This window comes from Staurois parvus, unplaced genomic scaffold (genome assembly GCF_062004578.1).
Source record: "Staurois parvus isolate SC_StPar_1 unplaced genomic scaffold, SC_StPar_1.0 ptg000011l, whole genome shotgun sequence".
NCBI classification, from domain to species: domain Eukaryota; kingdom Metazoa; phylum Chordata; class Amphibia; order Anura; family Ranidae; genus Staurois; species Staurois parvus.
The window spans coordinates 21,194,541-21,217,005 of record NW_028317807.1 but is presented as its reverse complement, the minus strand read 5'-3'; the positions used below and the strand labels follow the sequence as shown (position 1 = coordinate 21,217,005).

At 40.7% G+C, this 22,465-nt stretch overlaps 1 protein-coding gene across 2 annotated transcripts in view; it reads left to right on the top strand.

The window, feature by feature from the left end:
• The window catches only part of PTH2R (parathyroid hormone 2 receptor), a 477,959-nt gene that overhangs the window by 111,450 nt on the left and 344,044 nt on the right, over positions 1-22,465 (top strand). For both annotated transcript variants that reach the window (XM_089672855.1, XM_089672846.1), the window contains exon 2: positions 19,340-19,442. In XM_089672855.1, coding sequence (XP_089528981.1) covers positions 19,340-19,442 — 103 coding nt within the window. The remainder of the gene's footprint in view (positions 1-19,339; positions 19,443-22,465) is intronic.

The following is a 22,465-nucleotide window of genomic DNA, read 5'->3' as shown; positions in this document are numbered from 1 at the left end:
GTCTTGGGTGGGATTTAAAGTGCCAGTAACCACCAATAATGGGAGAGGTGTTTGTGTGTGGGGGGTTAAAATGCCACTGACCACCAAAGATTGAGGGACTGTTTTAGGGGATTAAAAATATCACTGATCACCAATGTTTTGGGGGAGTTAAATTGCTGCTGAACATCAATGATGGGGGGGGGTCACTGCAATGCCACTTATCAACAAAGATTGTGGGTTTTTATTTTAAAGTATATCTAACCACCAATAATTGTGAGATTGTTTTAGGGGCTTTAACCACTTGTCATCTGCTCTATAGCAGATTTACTGTTCTGTGCAAAATCATGTAAATAAACATGATTTTACACTTCCGCCATTGGGAGGGTGCACGTTTGCTGCCGGAGCGCCGCTTCTGCTGTGACTGGACACAGCAGAATCCAATCAACAAGTGGTGGCCAATGGATGAGCGCCGGCACCTGTTAATCGCCAAGAAGACTGACAGAACACAGCTTTTCGTATGTAAATAAAGCAGAGCTGTGTTATGTCAATGGTGATCTGCTAGATTTTATTCCCTGAATAAAATCTAGCAGATTGCCTAGTAAAAACAACACACTAAAACACTGGCAAGGCAAACAATTAACCCTTTGATCGCCCTAGATGTATAACCCCTTCCCAGCCAGGGTCATTAATATAGTGACAGTGTATATTTTTAGCATTGATCACTGTATTAATATCATCGGTTCCCATAAAGCGTCAGTGTCGGACTGTCCGCCGCAATATCACAGTCCTGCTATAAATCGCTGATTGCCGTTGTAATGGAACCGACCCAGACTGCGCTTGAGTACTTCCGTAGAATACCGCTTCCCCATCCGAACACCGACAACAGACACCACAGCCGACCATACAAGACTAGACGAAACCAGTCTGTCTGAACATGGAACTCTTTATTTTAAACTCAAACTGGCTTTTTATACAATACACAGTGAGACTGATCACATGATCATATGCAAACGCAGCTATATATAGAAATAGACGTATCACTCTAAACTTAAAGTTAATTAGGTTAGCTAGCTGTGTGATCGAAACAAAAGGTGAATAGGAATTCAAACCTAGACAATGGTTTGATGACCATTTGGTGGCTCTGAGGAAGAGGCAAGTCCTCGAAATGCGTCAGCCTATTGGATGTCTACACTCCCTATTGTGGACTGTTACTCAGCATGGTGTTAACTAAACTGTTATTTTATGACGTTCCATGACTTTATTGTCGTTTGTGAGTACAACACCTACTTTTTTTCTTATTAAACATTTTTTATGGTAATGCATTAGGCCTGTTTGTTCTTTCCTCATTCAGTATATTTGGATTTTCCTGGTCCATTGAAGGCAGCAAGGTGTGTATGTTCCAGGACATTCTTAATGTGGTTGTAGCCTGCATCGAATCCATCCTCAAGTGCAGGAGCATTTGTGTTTGCTGGTTCTTTGTTTCCTCCACTCTGGCTGACTGTGGGAGAGGGAGGACAACAACCTCCTCTCCCTCCTCCTCCTGGGCCTCTGAAACTACTGCAGGTGTGGGGCAGAGGTCCTGGACCCTCTGTCCGGTTGTCAGCGCTTCAGCTGGAGAAGTTTCTTTTACCTCCAAAGATACTGCTGGCAGGAAATCCCATGTCCCTGTCAGTGGTGTAGGAGAAAGGGTTGCAGCCTCTTCTCTCAGAGAGACTGAAGCTGCTGTTGGTGCTGGGTAGAGCTCAGCAATGTTTGGCCCTGTTGCCAGCTCTGCTGCTGGAGGCTCACCAGGTTGTTTTTCCTCAGCAGAGAAGTCTATCAAATCCCCAGCCTCTGGAATGGCTAAATGTCCATGGCATGGGCTGGTGGCCCTTGGGCCCAGTGCCAGCACTTTGGCAGGTGACTCATCACCCATAACATCCTCCAGCTAAAAATCCATTAGATCCATATAATCTGGGATCTGTAATTGGAGGGATGAGCAGACTGCTCCATCTTCCATACCCTCATCCAGCTGTTGGACAGACGCATTCCTCCATTCAAACTTGTCCAGTACAGAAACAGGATTGTCTAGGTAAGCCAGCACTTTCTGCATCTGCCATAAGACCTCCATTTCCATAGCTGCGGGTGGTATCAGTATCCTTCTCTCCTGCTATCCGAACCTTGGTGGAGGTTTGGATGTCCCTGACTGCAGGAAGCATCCCACTGCTGCCACCTATGTAACGGAACTGACCCAGACTGCACTTGAGTAACGCAGCTATATACAGAAATAGACTTGACTCTCTAAACAGTAAGTAATTAGGTTAGCTAGCTGGGTGATCAAAAAAAAGGTGAATGGGAATTCACACCTAGACAATGGTTTGATGAATTAGGATCTCACTACAGAGCAGACGTTCCGGCTCCTACACTGGAGTAGAGGAGAGGCAAGCACGATCAGCTCTTTCAATTCACATGTCTAGTACAGAATCAACAACCAGGAATAGTCTTCATATGGCTGATAAATATTACTGTACCATCTGAAGTAATTCCAACCGCATTCTCAGCGTCCATTAGTCACCCTGTGCCCCTAAGAGACACAGGGTGATTTGCACATAAGAGGGATATGGAGAGTTGAGACAGGGGTCTCCCAACCTCTGGAATGTAAGCTGGCTTCCATGAGCCCCCACCCAAAGTGACTCCCGGCACAGCCGCAATTACTAGTATTAAAAAAATTGCAGTAAATATACCACTATTTGTAGATGCTATAACTTTTGCGCTGATTGGGATTTTTTTTTACCAAAAATATGTAGCAGAAAACATTTTGGCTTAAATTTATGAAGACATTTAGATTTAAAAAAAAAAAAATTGGATATTTTTTATAGCATAGTCAAACATTTTTTATTTTTATTTATTTGTTTTTTTAATGTTGGTGTTTTTTCATTTTTATAGCGCAAAAAAATTAAAAACCCAGAGGTAAATCAAATACCACTAAAAGAAAGCTCTATTTGTGGAAAAAATATAAATGTCAGTCATGTATAGCATTGCACTACGGCACAATTATCAGTTAAAGTAATGCAGTGCCATATTGCAAAAAATGGCCTGGTCATGAAGGTGAGTAAATCTTCCAGAGGTCAAATAGTTAAAACATTTTAGGTTTTTCCTTGACATCTAACTATTGTACACAATGCAATTTCAGTGCAATGCAATTTCATCTTACATAGAACTTCCAGTAATAATTAAATACTTACACCTGGCTTACACAGATGCCTTTTAAAGGCTAAGTGCACATTACTTTAATTTGAACCCCCCTTAATGCTAACATGTTTCTTCATTTACAAAAAATTGTGGCAAAAATGAGATTATCTTGAGGTGTCCAGTTTGTAAAATAAATTATTTGATGCATTTTTTGCTACAAATGTTTTGGTCTTTTTGGCTTTTTTAAACTTTATATAGTAAAAAATTAAAACTCAGTGGGTAGTAAAGCTCTGTCTCAAAAACAATGAGGTAAAATTAGATTGGACACAGTGCTGCATAATGGAGAAATAATTAAACTATCACAGTACTGAGAAATGTCCCAAAGGGACAATTTGTATGGATGAGAAGAAATTGTAGTGATACAAACGATTATTTTACGCAAACCCAGGTCCTCAGAGATAGATTTTTGTAGAAGGGTTATCAGAAGAAAGAACTGGCTGGGCAAATAGGATATAACTACCTTATTAGGAGACAAAAGAAGAAAAAAAAAGATAAGTTTCCTTGTCCTTTTTTTTTTACCATATTTTCTATCCAGCAACAACAGATCAAACAGGTCATCACTAGGACATCTTGAAACAAGATCTGGTCCTTAATAAGATTCTGCCAAATGTCCTGGAGGTAATCTTTAGAAAATCCTTCAGATAAGATTTCCTCCTATATTATAGCTCCACCGAGAACTGAATTTATTTTCCTCACATAAAGGGCTTTTTTCCATAGATGCTTTATATATGAAATATATAAATCCAGATGCAATAAACTTAAAGATTTATGCTCACAAGGTGCAGGAATGAATTATCTTGAATATTTATTTAATTTCTTGTAACACCAAATGTGTTGTCTACCTACTACAATGCCCTTGTAGCAAACAATATGTAGATAGGACCACAAGAAGATTGATGGATCACCGTAGAGAGCATATTTATAACCTATAAAATGTGGCTTTAAAGCATAGCTTATTAGCACACTTTGGGAAATTCCAAGGCAGAGCTGAATGGTATAAGCTTTGTTGGTATCTACAAATTGCAGCCCCATTTGCAGGGCTGCAGTAGGACTCCAGAAATTTCCAGACTAGATAGGTAATGGATCTATGAATTGAAAATGTATGCCTCATATGAGCCAAATGTGAATTAGAGTATAAAAATAAATTGTTTCATTGACCCTAGATAATGTAGGTTCCTTTACAATGCATTGTTCTGTATGTGGGATCTCTTAGAGATTACAGTATGCTAAAATTTGGACACTCTTATTGTTATCTTAGATTATATTTTTAGCTCTGTATGCATATTATTTGTGTTTTTATTATTTTTGTATTTGTGTTTTGAGTTATATATGTAAACCGCTAAGTTGCACACTTACTAGAGACTTTTCATCCATATTTTTATGTATAAAGCAAGAATACTGTATATGGTATATTGTAATTTGAGTATTAACTGATTTGATGCTGCTATATATAGAGATATTTATCATATCTGAGGTCTCTAATAAAATGGCAGTCAGTGCAGGTTTGAATAATTACTGGATTTTGACATTATACCCATATGTCCTAGCATACTCCAGATAGTGATTGTGTTTAATGCAGTTATTTTCTCCACGACAATATGGCTGAAAAGTCCATCCCCTCCCATGGGTGGAGTGTAGTTGACTACAAAAACATGGGGTTTGTCAGCACTAGGTCCCCTGAAGACTTTGTACTGACGTCATACTGCTGCACAATCCTTGTCGGCAGCAGCTCAGCCATCACAAGTATAAACACTGCCAGTCCCAAACGGCAACCTACCACAAAAGCTTGTGGCATGACTTGAGTAGGGCACAAATTATTTTTGTTAGAGTATTACGGCCATAGCTTTTATTAAATAGCAAGATAATAACAATAACATAATGTATATACTAGTTCTTCAAAGACATACAAGAATTCAATTACAACCACTAAAGTCAGGTCCTTGACTGTGATGTTCCACTGGAAACTCGTACCAGTCACCAGCCATTCACAACCAGCTCAGTGGGTTCATACCAGTAATTTTACACCATTATTAACCTGGAATAAACCTTACTTTATGAACAACACATAATGATACTTTTTTTTTTAAGGTTAAACCAGCCGTCAAACATTACCAACAATCTTATTTTTTGGGGACCTTGAAGGACCCGTTGATGCTGTGACAAAGGTGCGACATGCCCCACAAGTAGTGATGGGCTGAACACAGCCGTGTTTGATTCGCGGTCGAACTCTCAAACCTAACATTCGACTCAATGCAAGTCTATAGGCAAGAACGTGTAAATTCAAAAGTTCCCATTTTGAAGGCTTATATGCAAGTTATTGGACATAAAAGGGGTATGAGGATTCGGGTACTTCCTTGATGGACATGAATCAATGAAAAAAAAAATCAAAAAGTACCATTTTTAAAGGGCAGTCATTTTTCATTGCTTAAAGTAAAAAAAAAATTCCTTTAAGTATGATGCCTGGGGGGTCCCCTTAAACTACCCGCACATCTGTACAATGTATAGAACCTGCTGCAGCAGGACTGAATTCTTTTTCACAAATTATATATATATATAAAAACAGCACCCCTCCCATCCATACCAGACCCTTTAGGCCTGGTAGGAAGGTTAGCAGGGACCCCACAGTATAATTGTTTTTAAAAAAAGTGTGGGGTTCCCCCTAAAAGCCATGCAAGGTGTTTTAGACCTGGTAGGACTTTTAAGTGGAACCCCACCTCCCAAAAATGGGGGGGAGGGAGTGCATGTGGTGCCCCCTAAAAGCCATACCAGGCCCTTTAGGCCTGGTAGGGCTTTTAAGGGGAACCTCACCCTCCAAAAAGGGAGGAAAAATGCGTGTGGCCCCCCTAAATTCCTACCAGACCTTTGATCCGAGCACAGGCCAGGCACACCAGGAAAGTGGGGGACGAGCACCCCCCCTCCCTTCGGCTTACCAGGCCCCATGCCAATGAGGACAAGGGCCTCTTCCCCACAACCCTTGCCCGGTGGTTGTGGGGGTCTGTGGGCAGGGGGGCTCATTGGCATCAGGGAACCCCTTTAAATAAGGGGGCACCCTGATGCTTCCCTCCCTTGTGAAAGAGTAAGGTGTACTTGCCTATTCACTAAAGGGTTAAATTCAGTAAAAAATAAGACCAGTCTTTTGAGAAATTCCTTTCATTGAACAAAAAAATAAAATGACAGTTTTTGACAAGTCCTTTAATTAAAAAACAGAAAAAAAAGCCAAAAAAAGGGTTTCATCATAGATAATCGTCAATCATGGTGTCCAGCATTGTCACAATAACTCCAAAAAAGACTTGATGCCTGCCGACCCATCCACACTCGCCGCAATATGACAGGCCTGACATTTGCCAGTCAGATGTAAACAAATAGGCATGGCTAGCAGTGACATCACCACCGATGTCACCACTAGCTCCGCCCATTTATTTACATCCGACCGCAAATTGTGTCATACTGCAGAGTCTGCTCGGCGGGTGTGGACAGGTCAGCGGGCGTCCAGTTCTTTTTTATTTTGGTGATTGGATGGAACTGCTTGCCAGAATGTAACCATTTTTCTGGTAGTTCTAGCTGTGAAGTAATTGTCAGTCAAACTAGCACAGCACTAAAAACTGAAAATGGCCTTGAAAGGATGGGGTATACACAAGCTAGTACTAAAGTGGCAAAGCAGAATTTGTGAATTCTTTCTTGTTTCTGGATATTTTATAAATATATACAGAGAATTTAAATGTTACACAAAACAAGTATTATTTGGAATTAAGCTCCATTTTCATAATAAAATTGATATAACATAAAATTGATATAACATATAAAATTGCCACGCAAGCCATTTTGTAATTTAATGTTATTAAAATCTTTCAGTTTGAAGTGACTGTACTTTTCCCAAAACGTTTTAAAATTTTGATGCAGTATGGCAACCTAGAGGTATTCTTAACACTGCATCAGTATGGGAATTTTTATTTGCTTTTTCATTTTTTGATGAGTAGCAAAGGTTTCTATGCACCCTGTATTCATTTATGTAGTAGGCAGTATCTAGGGGCCCATTGGTTCTATGCAGACCCTCACATTTCATTTGGGGAACAGGTTGTGGACATGAGGCACCTGTCCCAATCTGAATGGGTAAAGGATTCCTTGCAAGGTGGGGAGGGGATTTGCCACCCACCATGCAAGGTATGCTCTCAATGTTGAAGGCATGTGGTCTAGTATGATTCAGGATAGGAGAGGATACACCTTTGCAGCCCCTCTTTTCTGGTCACCTAGGCTATATACCTGGTGCCTAGCACATATCCTCTTGACAAGTTACTGAAACCAAGTCTCAGTCCTGGAGTCCAGTGCTGAAAAAGTTCTCAGGCCAGATTCATGGAACATTGATTGATTTGTGTGCACGGCCCTGTGTTGGTGTTAGATAATTGGAGGAAGAAGAATTTGTGCTGGAGGGGGTTTGGGGGAAGGCTTCCCTTTGAGAAGGATGTAGGGCTTGGAGGGAAAGGCCACAGAACCAGAGGAAAGTGCCCTGTGACCGATGGAAAGGGCCTAGAGGTCAGGAGGGGCCCTGCATGGTTTCTTGCACCAGGGCCCTGAAGTTTTTGGTTATGACTCTGGGAGTGGGTCTGTGTGTGTGAAAGAGCTCTAAGGTCCTACCTAAACAATACATTCAGTTTATATTTAAAGTATATGTAATCCCTCACCTTGTAAAATAACCCTTTCAGTTTAAAATAGAAATGAAAGTTAAAAATTTTGTGTAGAAATATAACATTTTTTTGTATAAGTGATCACATACCTTCTGTTCTCAGCTGCATAAGGAGCTCAGGGAGGAGAAACAGCAGTACACTGATCTTCCCAGTGAATGGCTGTGCAGGGAAGGGTGTTGTCAGCACATGTCTGACCATTGGAGGAGAGCAGGATGAGTTCCAAGCATAGCTAGAGGGCTAACCACGCCGTGCTCTCCTGCCTAGAGTGATATGTTTTTGAAAGGAAAGCAGAGACTGGAAGGAACACCAGGGATTTCACACAAAGGAAGCAATACAAAGTGAACAGGATAGGTTTTTTTTACAAATACATGGAACAGCAGGCACATATCAGGATTATGAAATGTTGGGTTTACATATTGTTTGCTCAAGTAAGCACTTCATCCCTTTTTGGTAAACCTAAAGAGAGTAGTTAGTCAGATGGTAACATACATGGGCAGTCTTTCTAAACCTAAGAACAAGAAGGTAATACATTACCCTAGGTTCACACCTAGCGTTTTCTGCAGTGTTTTGCATTTTGCAGAAACGCAGCACAGTCCATTTAACATGATTTCCTATGGGACAGGCTCACATCTCCGCATTTTTGCCTGGTGTGTTTTTTGGAAAGGGTCAGGGACTTTTTTGAATGCAAAACATTGTAAAAATGGATATGTGTTTTTGTGGCGGATCAGTGTGAAAGTAGCCTAAGTGTGAGTATAACTGGCAGACACATCAGGGAAAAACAAAAAAAAAGGTTGGAAAAAATGAAAACTTAAGCAGCTAAGGACTAGTAAGCTGCAATATATTACATTTTTGTTTTTGTATAAACATTTGTTTTAGAGTTGATCAAACACAGCTTCTACTTATGTTTTCAAATATATTGCACACCTAATAAAACTATCTTATAGAAAGATAGAATGAGTCCAGAGACAAGCAGCAAAAAAGGTGAGTGATCTGGGTAATAAAACATTTCAGGAGATACTTCAGAAACTTTTCATGAGAAAAGAAGGAAAAGGGGAGACATATTATTATTATTATACAGTATTTATAAAGCGCCAACAGTTCGCTCAGTGCTGTACATTACAATGGGAGACAGAACATAAATGAAACCTTAAAATACATCAGGGACGTGAATAAGCTTCAGGAGGGCAGTATTTTCAGTATGAAACTAATCTTAGGGTTCATGTACACGGGACGTTTGGAAAACTCTTCTGAACGATGGAAACTGACTGCTGGAAAACGTAGGTTAAAAAAACCTCTGTTTAGCCACATTTGCATACTGCATTTATGCGTGTTTGCATTTAGAAGCGTTTTTTAAAATAACCTCAGGAGACCAGAATGCACTGAAAAACAGTAAAAAAATTAACTATTTCTGACATTTTGAGAGAAATAGAGACAGCAGAAGCAAAATGTGTTGAGATGACCTATTTTTTCTGGTTGTATTTTTATTATTTTATTTCAGGTACTTATATAGCACTGTCAATTTATGCAGCACTTTACATATATAGTATATTCACATCAGTCCCTAACCCTCAAGGGGCATACATTCTAAGGTCCCTAACTCACATTCATATATATACTAGGGACAATTTAGACAGGATCCAATTCACCTACCAGCATGTCTTTGGGGTCTGAGAGGAAACCAGAGTACCCAAAGGAAACCCACACAGGTAGAACATGCAAACTCCAGGAAGGTGGTGCTGTGGTTGGGATTTGAACCAACGACCCTAGTACTGCCAGGTGGAAGTGCTAACCATTTAGCCACTGTGCATTCGCTATGGATCCCATCATGAGCATAATGCAGCACGTTCTACCATTTTTTCCTTCACGCAAAACCTGGAACTGACTGCACTGGTGTGCTAGGTCCATTTGAATACATGGAAAACACTTTGCATGCATTTCTGACGATGAAAATAGGCTCTGGACAGCATCTGGATATGGAACAGTTAAAAAAACTCTTCTAAATGCAAACGTTTATAAACGTAGTTAGCCGCGTTTACACACGTTTGGCGTTTGAAACGCTGATAAAATATACTCCTGAATGCAAGTTTGCTGCATTAAAAAAAATGACTGTAAACTCAACTGCCTGTAAACGACTGTAAACAACATAGTGTACATGGACACATAAGAAAAAATTAGGGAGAGTTCAGGGGCTGCTAAAAAGAACTCAGAAATGCTCCTGAATGTGAGTTTATCAGCTGCAGTGTACATGAACCCTTAGGCTTCATTCACACATATGCGTTCTTTTAGTGCTTTATGCAAAAAAGCATTACAGTCCATTTAACATGGTTTTCTATGGAACATGTTCACCTATCTTCATCTATGCCTTTTTGAGCTGCTGTGTTCTTGGAAAGGGTCCGGGACTTTTTAAGCAGCGTTTGCTACAATAGAATTCAATGGAGAAGCTGCTGAAATGCATGGTAGTGCGTTTTTGGTGCATTTTGCATTTTTATTCTATTCAGCAACAAAAAAATTCCAATTTAGCAAAAAAAAAAGAGCTGAACAAAATTTTGGAAAAACGCATCAAGAACGCATCATAAAAAACTTGTAGAAAAATGCAAAACGAACTGCAAAAAGCACCGCAAAACAGACAAAAAACATAGCTTTCTACTCAAAAAAAAAGATTAAATATATTAATTTAAAAATAATAATAAATAAATATAATCTATATTTAGAAGGTACCCAGATGACTCTATCCTATACAGAGATACAGAAACTGTCTACCTTATTACAAAGGGTATATTAGTAGTCTGGTACATCTACTGAAGTTAAGCCTTCTTGACAAACCAAAAATGTATATTGTCAAGATTATTACTGGTGTCAGTATGTGAATATTAGATATGCTTTGTTTACCACAGTTGCTTCTTGTTTCGCTTTAGGCATTTATACAAATATATAATGTGTCTACCCAGGGGCTTACTGTGTTTTCCTAGGGTGATTAGTTTTCCATTTCTTGAAGCACTGGGTTGTGAATTAAGTAATTCAGTGAACTGCTCCTACAAATTAGAAACAAAAAAAAATAAATCTTAGGTGTGAGCTCAGTTTGTCAGCCTGAGTATTTGGTAATTGCTAAAGGTGCTGTTTTGTTTTGAGGTGTTAAGGCAAATTTTCAGGTTAGTTTAATCTGCATTTCTTCTGCAGAAAAAACTAAAACAGAACCAAAAAAGAAAAATAGATGGGAAGGCATTATATATACAGTGTCAGTGTGTATGTATGTACAGTATGTGTGTGTATAGATAGAAGCATAAATGAGTGCACCCCTTTTTGAAAAGTAAGATTTTAATCAATTTCTCAATGAAAACAAGAGCGATTTCCAAAATTTTCACAACGTTTTATAGAACATTTGTTTAGCTCATTATATGAAAGTAAAGTTAATAATATAACTTAAATTACAAATTCTTCAATTTTACTCAAATTAGTTGATGCAAAAATGAATACACCCCACAACAAAAACTACTACATCTAGTATTTTGTATGACCTCCCTGATTTGTAAGGACAGCACCAAGTCTTCTAGGCAGGAAATGAACAAGTTGGAGACATATTGCAACATCTTTCTTTTTCCACTCCTCAACAACGACTCTTTTAGAGCCTGGATGCTAGATGGAGAGTGATGCTCAACCTGTCTCTTCAGAATTCCCCATAGGTGTTCGTCAGGAGACATATTTGGCCACTGAATCACTTTCACCCTGTTCTTCTTCAGAAATGCAACAGTGGCCTTAGATGTGTGTTTTGGATCATTGTCATGTTGGAATAGTGCACAATGACCAAGGGCACTGAGTGATGGTAGCATCTTATCTTTCAACATAAAGCAGTACATCTGTGAATTCATGATACCATCAATGAAATACTGCCCCCCGACACCAGCAGCACTCATACAGCCCCACAGAAGGACACTGCCACCACCATGTGTCACTGTAGGGACCATGCATTTTTCTTTGTACTCCTCACCTTTGCGATGCAATACAGTTTTGAAGTCATAAGTTCCAAAAACATTTATCTTGGTCTCATCACTCCAGAGTACAGAGTCCCAGTACTCTTCTTCTTTTTCAGCATGGGCCCTGGCAAATTCTAAGTGGGCTTTTTTGTGCATGGGCTCTAGGAGAGGCTTCCTACGTTGATGACACCCATGCATGCAATTCCTCTGCAGTATATGCTGTATTGTGTCACGGAAAACAATCACCCTCAGTTTGGCTTTCTACTTCTTTAGCTAACTTCAGTGAACTTGAAATCAGCCAACAGATTTCAGCAGCTAGGCGGGACGCTGCATTGCTGGATCCAAGGTGAGGTATAGTTCCACTTTATTAGATCCATGCAAGATGCCCATCTTTTATGGGTAGCAGCGGAAGGATAGTGTGGGACCTTTATGTACCCTAATCAGGAATACTACCTCTATGTGGACATTTTCTATTCCACATACCAGGTTTCCAACATCTTTTTCTCCAGCTGCTTATGGTACAATGAGACCAAATACCAAGGGCTTTCCACAAAGCCTTTCCATCACAAAATTGAAAAGGAGTCATCAAGTTTGTGCAACAAGGATCTTTTGGCAATAAAAAAAGAAGGATAAGTGGGTTGTTTATGTCTTTTCATTCCTACACCAAGATACCTCAGAACAAACTCAGGAAAGGTTTTGTCCAAAAACGTCTGTGTTCACGAATATAATCTATATATACCTGTCAAACTGAAGATCTGGTTACTGGTACAAAAAAGTTTCCAAATACTTATTTCAATTGGCCATGCACAATTGATATGTCATCTATAAATCCACAGGAAGAACTTGCTCCTTCCTAATTTATCAAGAAACATTAAAACAGTCTTAATTTACTGGAAAGTCCTGAGCCTGAAAACCTGCAGTCAGCAGGATGCATAATAGACACATATCTTCTCTTTTCTACCCAAATGGAACAAAGCCCCCGAAAAATTGCTGTGTATGCACCAAAAATGAAATAAGGTGTGATACATGTTTCTATTGTAACCACTGTCCTATGCTTCTTATAAAATACATTAGAGTGTTTGCTTCCCAAAATGTTGCCATTTTGTGAGCGTTGCTACTGTTCAGGAAAATGGGTATGTACTTTATGCCCCTTAAAAGTCCAAAGGAGCTTGTTTCATTTTGGGCCCATTCTACACAGCTAGACTGGAAAATCTCACACATTTGGTAAACTCATACTCAGAAAGAGCATCATAATGTGTTTTGGGATGCAAATCTAAGTATGTATATGTTGTGTGTTATAAATATCTTATTAACCCCTTACCTACCAGGCACTTATACCCACTTCCTGCCCAGGCCAATTTTCAGCTTTAAGTGCTGTCGCAGTTTGAATGACAATTGAGCGGTCATGTGACACTGTACCCATATGAAATTTTTAGCAATTTTTTTCACACAAATAGAGCTTTCTCTTGGTGGTATTTAATTGCCGCTGGGTGTTTTTATTTTTTGCGCTATAGACAAAAAAAAAAGCAAAAAAATTTGAAATAAAAAAGTTTTTCTTTGTGTTATAAAATTTTGCAAACAGGTAATTTTTCTGCTTCATGTGCGTTGATGAGGCTGTACTGATAGGCAGCACTGATGCGGTGGCATGGATAGGCAGCACTGATCGGCGGCACTGATGGGCGGCACTGCTGAGCAGCACTGATGGGTGGCACTACTGGGCAGAGATGGGTGGCACTGCAGTGCAGAGGTGGGTGGTACTGGTGGACACAGATGGGTGGCACTGCTAGGCACAGGTGGGTGGCACTGCTGGGTGGTACTGTAGGGCACAGGTGGGTGGCACTGCAGGGCACAGGTGGGTGGTACAGGTGGGAGGCACTTATGTATTTACCCAGTGATCTGCTGTGTCATTAGACACAGCTGGTCACGTTTTAAAAGGCCGTCGTGATTGCCCGTTTACAGTATTCTGTGATCAGCTGTGTCCGTAGGACACAGAGATCACCGACAGCGCCGGGTGCGCACTGCTGGAGGAGCAAGGGGATGTGTTCTGGAATGACATCCATGGACGTCGTCCCAGAACCAGACAACCGTGCTGTAGCCATCCTTCGGCTATAGTGCAGTAGGGAACTGGTTAATGAACAACTGTCTTAAAAAATTACACTTTAATTTTCCTTTTGCATTTTTTTTTAAAAAGCAAAAAATTATTTTTTTTCCAAAATGTGGTCATTTTGGAGGTGCAGTATTTTGCGTAGTAGCAGAATGTGTTTGGGATGTACTGTAGTTCTAAGTATGCAAATAATGTGTTTGAAATGCCTAGTTCATTGACAATTATGTGTGAAACAAACGTTTTTTCTTTCTTAATTTTTCAACAACTTGTGGCAACAAAAGTGAAACATTCAGAAGATTTACTATTCCTCTTATAAGATACTTTGGGGTGTTTGCTTTCCAACATGTGGTTACACCGACAGTGTTTCTACTGTTCTGGCACTCCCGGGCCCCCAAAACATTGTTATAGGTAGTCAGGAAATGAGATGCCCAACTTATGTCTCTTGAAAGGCTGAAGATGCTCCTTGGATTTTGAGTCCCTCTAGCATCTAGACTCACATATGTGATATCTCTATACTCAGTAGGAGTGGTAGAATGTGTTTTGGGATGTAATTGTAAGTATAACCATGCTGTGCGCTGGGAATACAGTATCTTTCTGTCAATTTTGGGAAAAAGATACATTTTTATTTACTTTTGCACTTTACAAAAATTTGTGGCAAAAATGTGATCTTCAAAAGACTCACCATACCTCATAGTAAAAATGTTGGAGGGTCTTTGTTGCAAAATATGGTCAATTCGTGGTTGTTTCTCCTGTCCTGGCACTTCAGGACCTCAAGATATAGAGAGGTAGTCAGGAAATATATGCTCCTTGAAAGCTCAAAGGTCCTTGGATTCTGGACCACTCTATGCAGCTAGGCTGTGAAAAGGTCTCACACACGTGGTATCCCTATACTCAAGCAGAGTAGAAATGTGTATTTTGGGGTGTGACGTATGCTCATTCTATGTGTGAAAAATACGTTGTTAACATGTCAACTTTGTGTAAAAAAATTGTATTTACTTTCTACATTTCCAAAAAAGTGTCAAGAAAATACAACTTAAAAAACTGACTATGCCTATTACTGCGTTGTAAATACTATGCAGTGTCTGCTTTCCAAAAGGGGTAATTGTGAGGGTATTTGTACTTTTCTTGGCATTTTAGAGCTTCAGGAAATGAGATGGGCAGTCAGAACATCAGGGTGCATACATTTCCTATATATACATACACGGTACACAAAATGTTTAGATTATACACATTTCACACAGTCTATATAATATACATTATTTTTTGGGGGAAACCTTTTTAGTATTTTTTCCTTTCCTTATATAGTTAAAAAATAATTTTTAAAAAGTGGTTATTAACCACTTGCACTGCAGAGGATTTACCCCCCTTTCTGACCAGGCCATTTTTTGAGATACAGAGCTGTGTTACTTTAACTAACAATTGCGTGGTCATGCAACACTGCACCCAAATTAAATGTATGTTCTTTTTTCCCCATATATGGAGCTTTCTTTTGGTTGTGTTTGATTGCCTCTGCATTTTTAATTTTTTGTGCTATAAACAAAAAACGACAATTTTGAAAAAAACTATATTTTTCAGTTTTTAAATTTTTTTACTGGATAGGTTTTATAGCAAAAAGTCAAATTTCATCATACATTTAGGCCAAAATTTATGCTACTACATGTGTTTGCTAAAAAAAATTCCAGCACGTGTAACTTAATTGGTTTATGTGAAAGTTGTAGCGTCTACAAATGGCAGTATATACTGTATACTATATATAATGTTTATTTATTTATTTTTTATACTAGTAATGGTGGCAATCAGTGACTTATAGCGAGGATGTGGTGGGCATTTTGACACTGGGGGGGGACTGACTAACTGCCACTAACATTCCCAGGGACACTAATACAGTGATTCTCAGTGATACTCTACCAATGGCACTGGGCAAGAAGGGGTTAACATCTGGGGCGATCAAAGGGTTAACTGTGTGCTGTTTTTACTATGTGTGCTGTGTTTTACTATGTAAGCTAAGCAGAGCAATACAAAGCAGATTGTTCGTGCTGACAGGGGAGACATCTGTGTTGTTTACATACAGACCTCTCCCCTGTCAGTGTTCCTCAGCGATCGCTCGGTGCTGGCGGGGAATTTCCGGCCGACACACCCCTACTCAGAAATGCAAAATCACATATATATACATGTACGTGATTTTGTGCAGCCCTGCCACCCTGTAGCAGTAGTTCTGCTATAGGGCGGTCCGGAAGCAGTTAAATACCACCAAAAGAAAACTCTGTCTGTCTAAAATATGTAAAATTAATTTGGCTACAGTTTTGCATGGCTGAGTTTTTTTCAGTAAAAGTATTACAGTGCTGAAAAATGAAAAATGGCCCGGACAGGAAAGGAGATTCCCATGCCAGTCTTCAAGTGGCTAAATATGTATTGTTTCACAAAAAAAAAAATCTAAATTTGCATATGCTAAGAGAATGACGGAGAATAGAAGTATAGGTAAGCCTTTACAATAATCATCTCTTATTTTGTTAAAAATAAAAATGAAAAAATTTTGTTTACTCTGAAAAGTGAACAAAAAATTTTGACTTTATCAGAAATTCAGTGCTCTCCTGAGTCCTGTGCAAACTTCCCATATTATCTCAAGATTGGTAATTAGCCCTCTTAGACCTTATCTTTGACTATATAACAATTAACACCTATGTTGTGGAGATGAGGACAGTGGAAGGGATTTAGAAATATAGCAACGGGCTACTGGGCAGGGCTGTCACCATTCAGTCCACAAAAATTGCTATGTGTTGTCAGCCCGCAACAAGAAATTGGGACCTGAATGCATTTCTGGAAGATCAAATACTGTTTTTCTGTACATGTAGAGTCTTTGTTTTGCCTTGACATACACTTTAACAACTTAGCACCACCTCCTCACGACCCTTTAAGGGTTCCAGAAGCTGGGAGGCGGGGCGGGGTTTTAGGGTCATGTGACCACCGTGATTCGCTGTCACATGATCGGGAAAGGTCCCGATCGAAAGAGGAGATCGGGACCTTTCTGTGAGTACCAAACTTGTGTGCTGGGAGTGCGTAGGGCGCGCGCTCTCAGCAGATATGTGTTTTTTAATAGAATGCAAATGTGTGGCCACTCGGCGTCTAGGCCCAGACACCAAGAGGCCGCATATTTGCGTTCGGCCGCCACCAAGAGGTTAACAGAAAAAGGTGTATGTACACGGCCTTTATTTGCAACATATCTGTGTTTCCCATACAGATCAATATGAATACAAAGGCAGGTCTAAACATCTCCAAAGCATTTCAAAATCATATTAGAAGAAAGTCAGAATCAGGTTATAAGGAACGGAGAAGCCCCACAAATGTCAGCTAAAAGCATGCAGTTGCACATCTACACAATTCCTAAATCTGACTGGCATTTTTCATGTAGCGTACTTTCACCTCCTTCTGATCAGCCTATGCAAATGTGTAGCAGCAACACTGGTGAGCCTTAATGCCCACGTGCCACACATATGCATCTGTGATGCACTAGTCATAAGCTGGGAGCTCTTGGTCTCCGTTAATGATGGGGAGCCACAGAGGGACACTCTCAATCATGTGACTGTTTTGAAAGCCAATCATAACCATCACAGGAGCAAGAATACCACCTCCTGTCATCATTCAACATCCTTTAAAAGGCCACCAGAGAGCATCAGCAAAGTAAATAAATAAGGAGATCTTTCCTGAGCTTTGGGAAGCCTAGGGAGTTTAGATTTGTGGAGGCTATGATGCTTATCATGTTTACAAAAATGTTCTAACATTATTAATACAGCCATCCACTTATTTTCATTAGTATATTTTAAAATGTATAATATGGCATGCTATGCAATTAGATGGATTGTATCATTAGAATGGGTAAGACAATTTAGTGAGCTGACCTTTCCTTTTGTACTTGAATATTAGATTATTTTTGTATATACAGTTAGTAATAATGTTAAAATGCAACCACACCATAAATGTAGCATATATAATAAACCAGGGGTGTGAAATTGGCGGCCCTCCAGCTGTTGCAAAACTACAAGTTCCATCATGCCTCTATCTTTGGGAGTCATGCTTGTAACTGTCAATCTTGCAATGCCTCATGGGACTTGTAGTTTGGCAACAGCTGGAGGGCCACCAGTTTGACACCTGTGTAATAAACAATGCTAATTTAACATCTGTTCACATAACCGGCTGTGTTGTCAGTCAATACATACGAGGGGCGACTGAAAAGTTCTCGGCCTACCCATGAAGCATTTGTCTTAGCCGAATTGTATTTTTGCTACTCATAGTACATGTCTTTTCAAGGTTCCATACCAAATTTCTCACAAATAGCTTTTTTTTTGATTCAATTATTGAAGACTGAAGCACAGAAGGTCATCATTGTCTGAAAGATGGAGAAAGTGAGCAAACGCGCAGTTATCCAATACCTGCTGTGTTTTCAACAGTCAACATTCTCAGGACCCACCGACTTGACACCTTGTGCATGTCCAGCACTACTGTTAAAATGTGTCCAACATGTTCCTGGGATATGCCCACTTTCTGTGCGATGAAACGTTCTGTCACACGCCTGTCTGCCATTACGAGATCCTGGATTGCTATGATGTTTTCCTCCGTACAGGTAGTTGCTGGCCTTCCACTGCGAGGAGCATCTTGGACAGAGGGGTTCCCCCTCTTGAATTCTGCCACCCACTTTTTAATGGTGGAATAGGAAGGGGCATCCTCCCCTCATGTTTCCATCATGTCCTTGTAGACGTCCTGTCCACTCATTCCCTTTTTCAGCAGGAATTGGATAACAGCATGTTTGCTCACTTTCTCCATCTTTCAGACAGTGATGACCTTCTGCGCTTCAGTCTTCAATAACTGAAACAAAGAAAAAGCTATTTGTGAGAAATTTGGTATGGAACCTTGCAAAGATATGCACTATGAGTAGCAAAAATAAAAATGGGCTAAGACAAATGCTTCATGGGTAGGCCGAGAACCTTTCAGTTGCCCCTTGTATACTGTAAGGCATAGGGGCACATGGACAACATTTTTCCAAAAAGGACTAGAACCCTTGTCTGTTTTTACTGTTATCCGGGGCTCTACTTGGGAAACTTTCTGTAATGATGACAACAGATTTACTAGTCGGGGAGTGAGAGAAAAACTGCATCAGTAACACAGACAGCAATAAAACTATGACAGGGGTAATAGCCATCCCCACTCTACAGAAAACATGATTTTATTTGTTGCTGCTGGGACTTCCTGTTTGGTAAAACATAGTCAGCAGGGCAGGAAGTGAGGGAAACTGTAATGGAGAGTGTGATTATGAAATATTTGTGGATGACTATGAAGCTGAAAAATAACATTTGTGTTTGTGAATTTTCCCTACCTAGGTTTATTCTGGTGACACAATTACCGCTGAGGAACAGATTTATATTCTTCTGAAAGCTAAAGTACAGTGTGAACTCAATATCACAGTTCATCTACAGGAAGAAGGTAAGGTATCTAACTGAGTAAATACATATTTTATCATTTCCACATCATTACTACAACTCTGTTTACAAATATTTCTCTAAAATGTGGTATTTACTGGAAAGATATATAGTCATGGAGGTTTTAAAGCATCCATAAATTTGTTTTAAAAGGGTTTAAAGCCCAACTCCTGCTCCACAAAAAACACCCTTGTAGTGGGTCTTCCCTGAACCACAAGGGGTAAATGCTTGTTAGGTCTAGGGGTTGAAAAATAAGCTGTAACATGTACCTTATTCTTCACTATATTAGCCTTACTCCACACTGTTGCATATTATTTAACCACTTTCGGGCCACCCGCCCGCAATTTACTGCGAACAGACGGCAGCTACAGGACCAGTGACGTACCTGTACGTCGCTGGTCTTTTGCCACCACAGGGGGGCAAGCAACACTACCCTCCCCCCATGTCCGCTGTGTCTACCAGACACTCCGGAATGAGAATCTTGGTAATCTGAACCTGAAGAGCTGTTCCTGGAGAGCTGTGATTGGACCACAGCTCTCAAATGACACATGGGGCCAATAAATATAGCAAACATATGTAATATGTGACCAGCTGGAACAAATCATAGATCACTATTATATTGAACTGTCATGAACCTAACACATTCATGACAGTTTAAAGCAAGCTTTGTATTGCAGACAATGATCTTCATTGCTCATGCAATGCAAAGTGTAAAAAATAAATCCCTGATCACCTCCCCGAGTAGTACAATATGGTAACATTGAACTACTCTGATGAAAATTAAAAATGTTTTAAAAAATTTAGAGACATATTTGTTTATTTTTATTTTTTTTGTAACTACTTACTTTACTACTTACTCTGGGCAAAGCAACATTATCTTACATCTATTTCTATTTCCGGTTGTGCATGCGTATGTGTGTTCCCCCCGCTGCCCCTATGCAGTCCAGGGAGAGAAGAACAAACACGGCACTGAGTAAAAGTAATACATTTTACACACACACTAGATTAGCACATTTAACTCTTTAATTGCCCCTATTAACCCTTTGATCGCCCTGTCACCCAGCCAGTGCCATTAGTACAGTGTCAGTATATAGAATTTTTCACTGACCACTGTATTACTGCTACTAGCAACATCAGATATTGTCAGGGTCAGTTAGTGCCCCTTCCAGCCAGGATCAGCTAGCGTTAGATTGCCTGCAAACTATCACATTCACACTATAGGTCGCTGATCACCGGCATTACTAGTATAGTGTTTGTACAGATCAATATAATGGTCATGAACAGAACAATACTAGTGCCTCCTTTGTATAGTGTCCCCAGAAACGCACTGTTAGCAGGATCGGCCCTGTTTGCAGTCAGCACTATCGTTTAGCCCCTCTACTGTTTTTCATGGAAGATGTGTATCAATTGATGATGGGCCAAAGCAATTTATACGCACAACAATACATCGCCGCCCACCCAAATTCAGCTCTTGCCAGACAATTTGCATAGAAACCTATCACAGTTTTTGAACTTAAAACTTTTTTTGGCCTAACCCTCAACATGGGCATTGCAAAAAATAATGAATTGCAGTCATATTGGTCCACAGACCCAATTCATCATATGCCCATTTTCTCTGCTGTTACATATACTGTATGGCCAACATGGGCCAGCAACGTATTGGTACATCGCTGGAACTGAGTGGTTATACCGGGATGATGCCTGCAGCTACAGGCACCATCCTGGTACCATTTTTTTCAGCTGGCGGTCAGCTTAAATGTCAGAACAATTGTACCACTAATTAGCTACTGGATCGCTTTTACAAGCGCAGGAAGGGACTCCCCACCCCCCGCATTACAAGGTTTTCTTGTGCTCTCCCGTCCCACAGAGGAACCCAAAAATTCAGCCGGCAGTTCCGCTGGCTGAAAATAGAGGTAATCGGAGACTGGAATGTCTCCAATCATCTCTATGGTCTAAGAGACCGAAAGCTACGAGCATTTCATCACTTCTGTTTCGCAGGATATAAACACAATCATTTTAAAATTGGGAAAGCATCTGATCAGACCGATCTTGGTGTGATCAGATGCTTTAAGGGCAGAGGAGAGATCTAGAGTCTAATAGACCCCAGATGTCTCAGAAAAGAGTACCCGTCACTGCCTATTGCTATCACAGGGGGATATTTACATTCCCTGTGATAACAATAAAAGTGATTTAAAAAAAAATGAAAGGGGGGGGGGCGTGGCTAGACGCCGACGAGCATGGCCGCTTGAATCCAGAGCTCCCGCCGGCCGGATCGATCCACCACGCCGCACAGAGGAGTCGGGTGAGACAGTGCCCCTTCGCTATGGGGAAACCCGACAGGGTGTCCTCCGGCGCGCGGTCCCGGTCCCCGAGGGGCCCTAGCACCACTGGGAGGCACATAAAGGAGCTGTTCAGCTCCCACCAGCAGAGAGCAGGGCCGCAGCCTTCTCCCTCTCTCTCTCAGTCCCCCTCTCCCCCTCCCTCTGCAGCCGAGGACACAGGCTGCTCTCCCTGCACTGAGACACACGCTGGCCAGGACACAGTGCCACACCATGATATCTCCTCTGCCACACAGTCCCTCTCATTAAGGGACTTACAAGCGGTGGCTGCTGACATTAAGGTCACACTAACCACTACACTGACCACTGCCCTTAACGACCTGCGCGAGGATATCCGCGCTATGGGGTCCAGAGTGGATCAAGTAGAGATGGCCGCTAGACAAAATAAGACTGCCATAGTATATTTACAGCGACAGTCAGAGTCGCACACCTCGACTATCCGGGATTTTTACAAGCATATCGAGGATTTAGACAACCGTGGCCGTAGACACAATATCAGAATCCGTGGCATGCCGGAATCCGTGGAAGCCACTGACATTCCTAAGGCAGTAACTACCATCTTTAATGACCTCTTGGGCCGCCCGCCAGCAACCCCAATTGACATTGAGCGTGTACATAGGGCCATCCGGCCTAGGGGGGGTGACGCAGACCCACCCAGGGATGTGGTATGCTGCATTGTCAGCTTCCC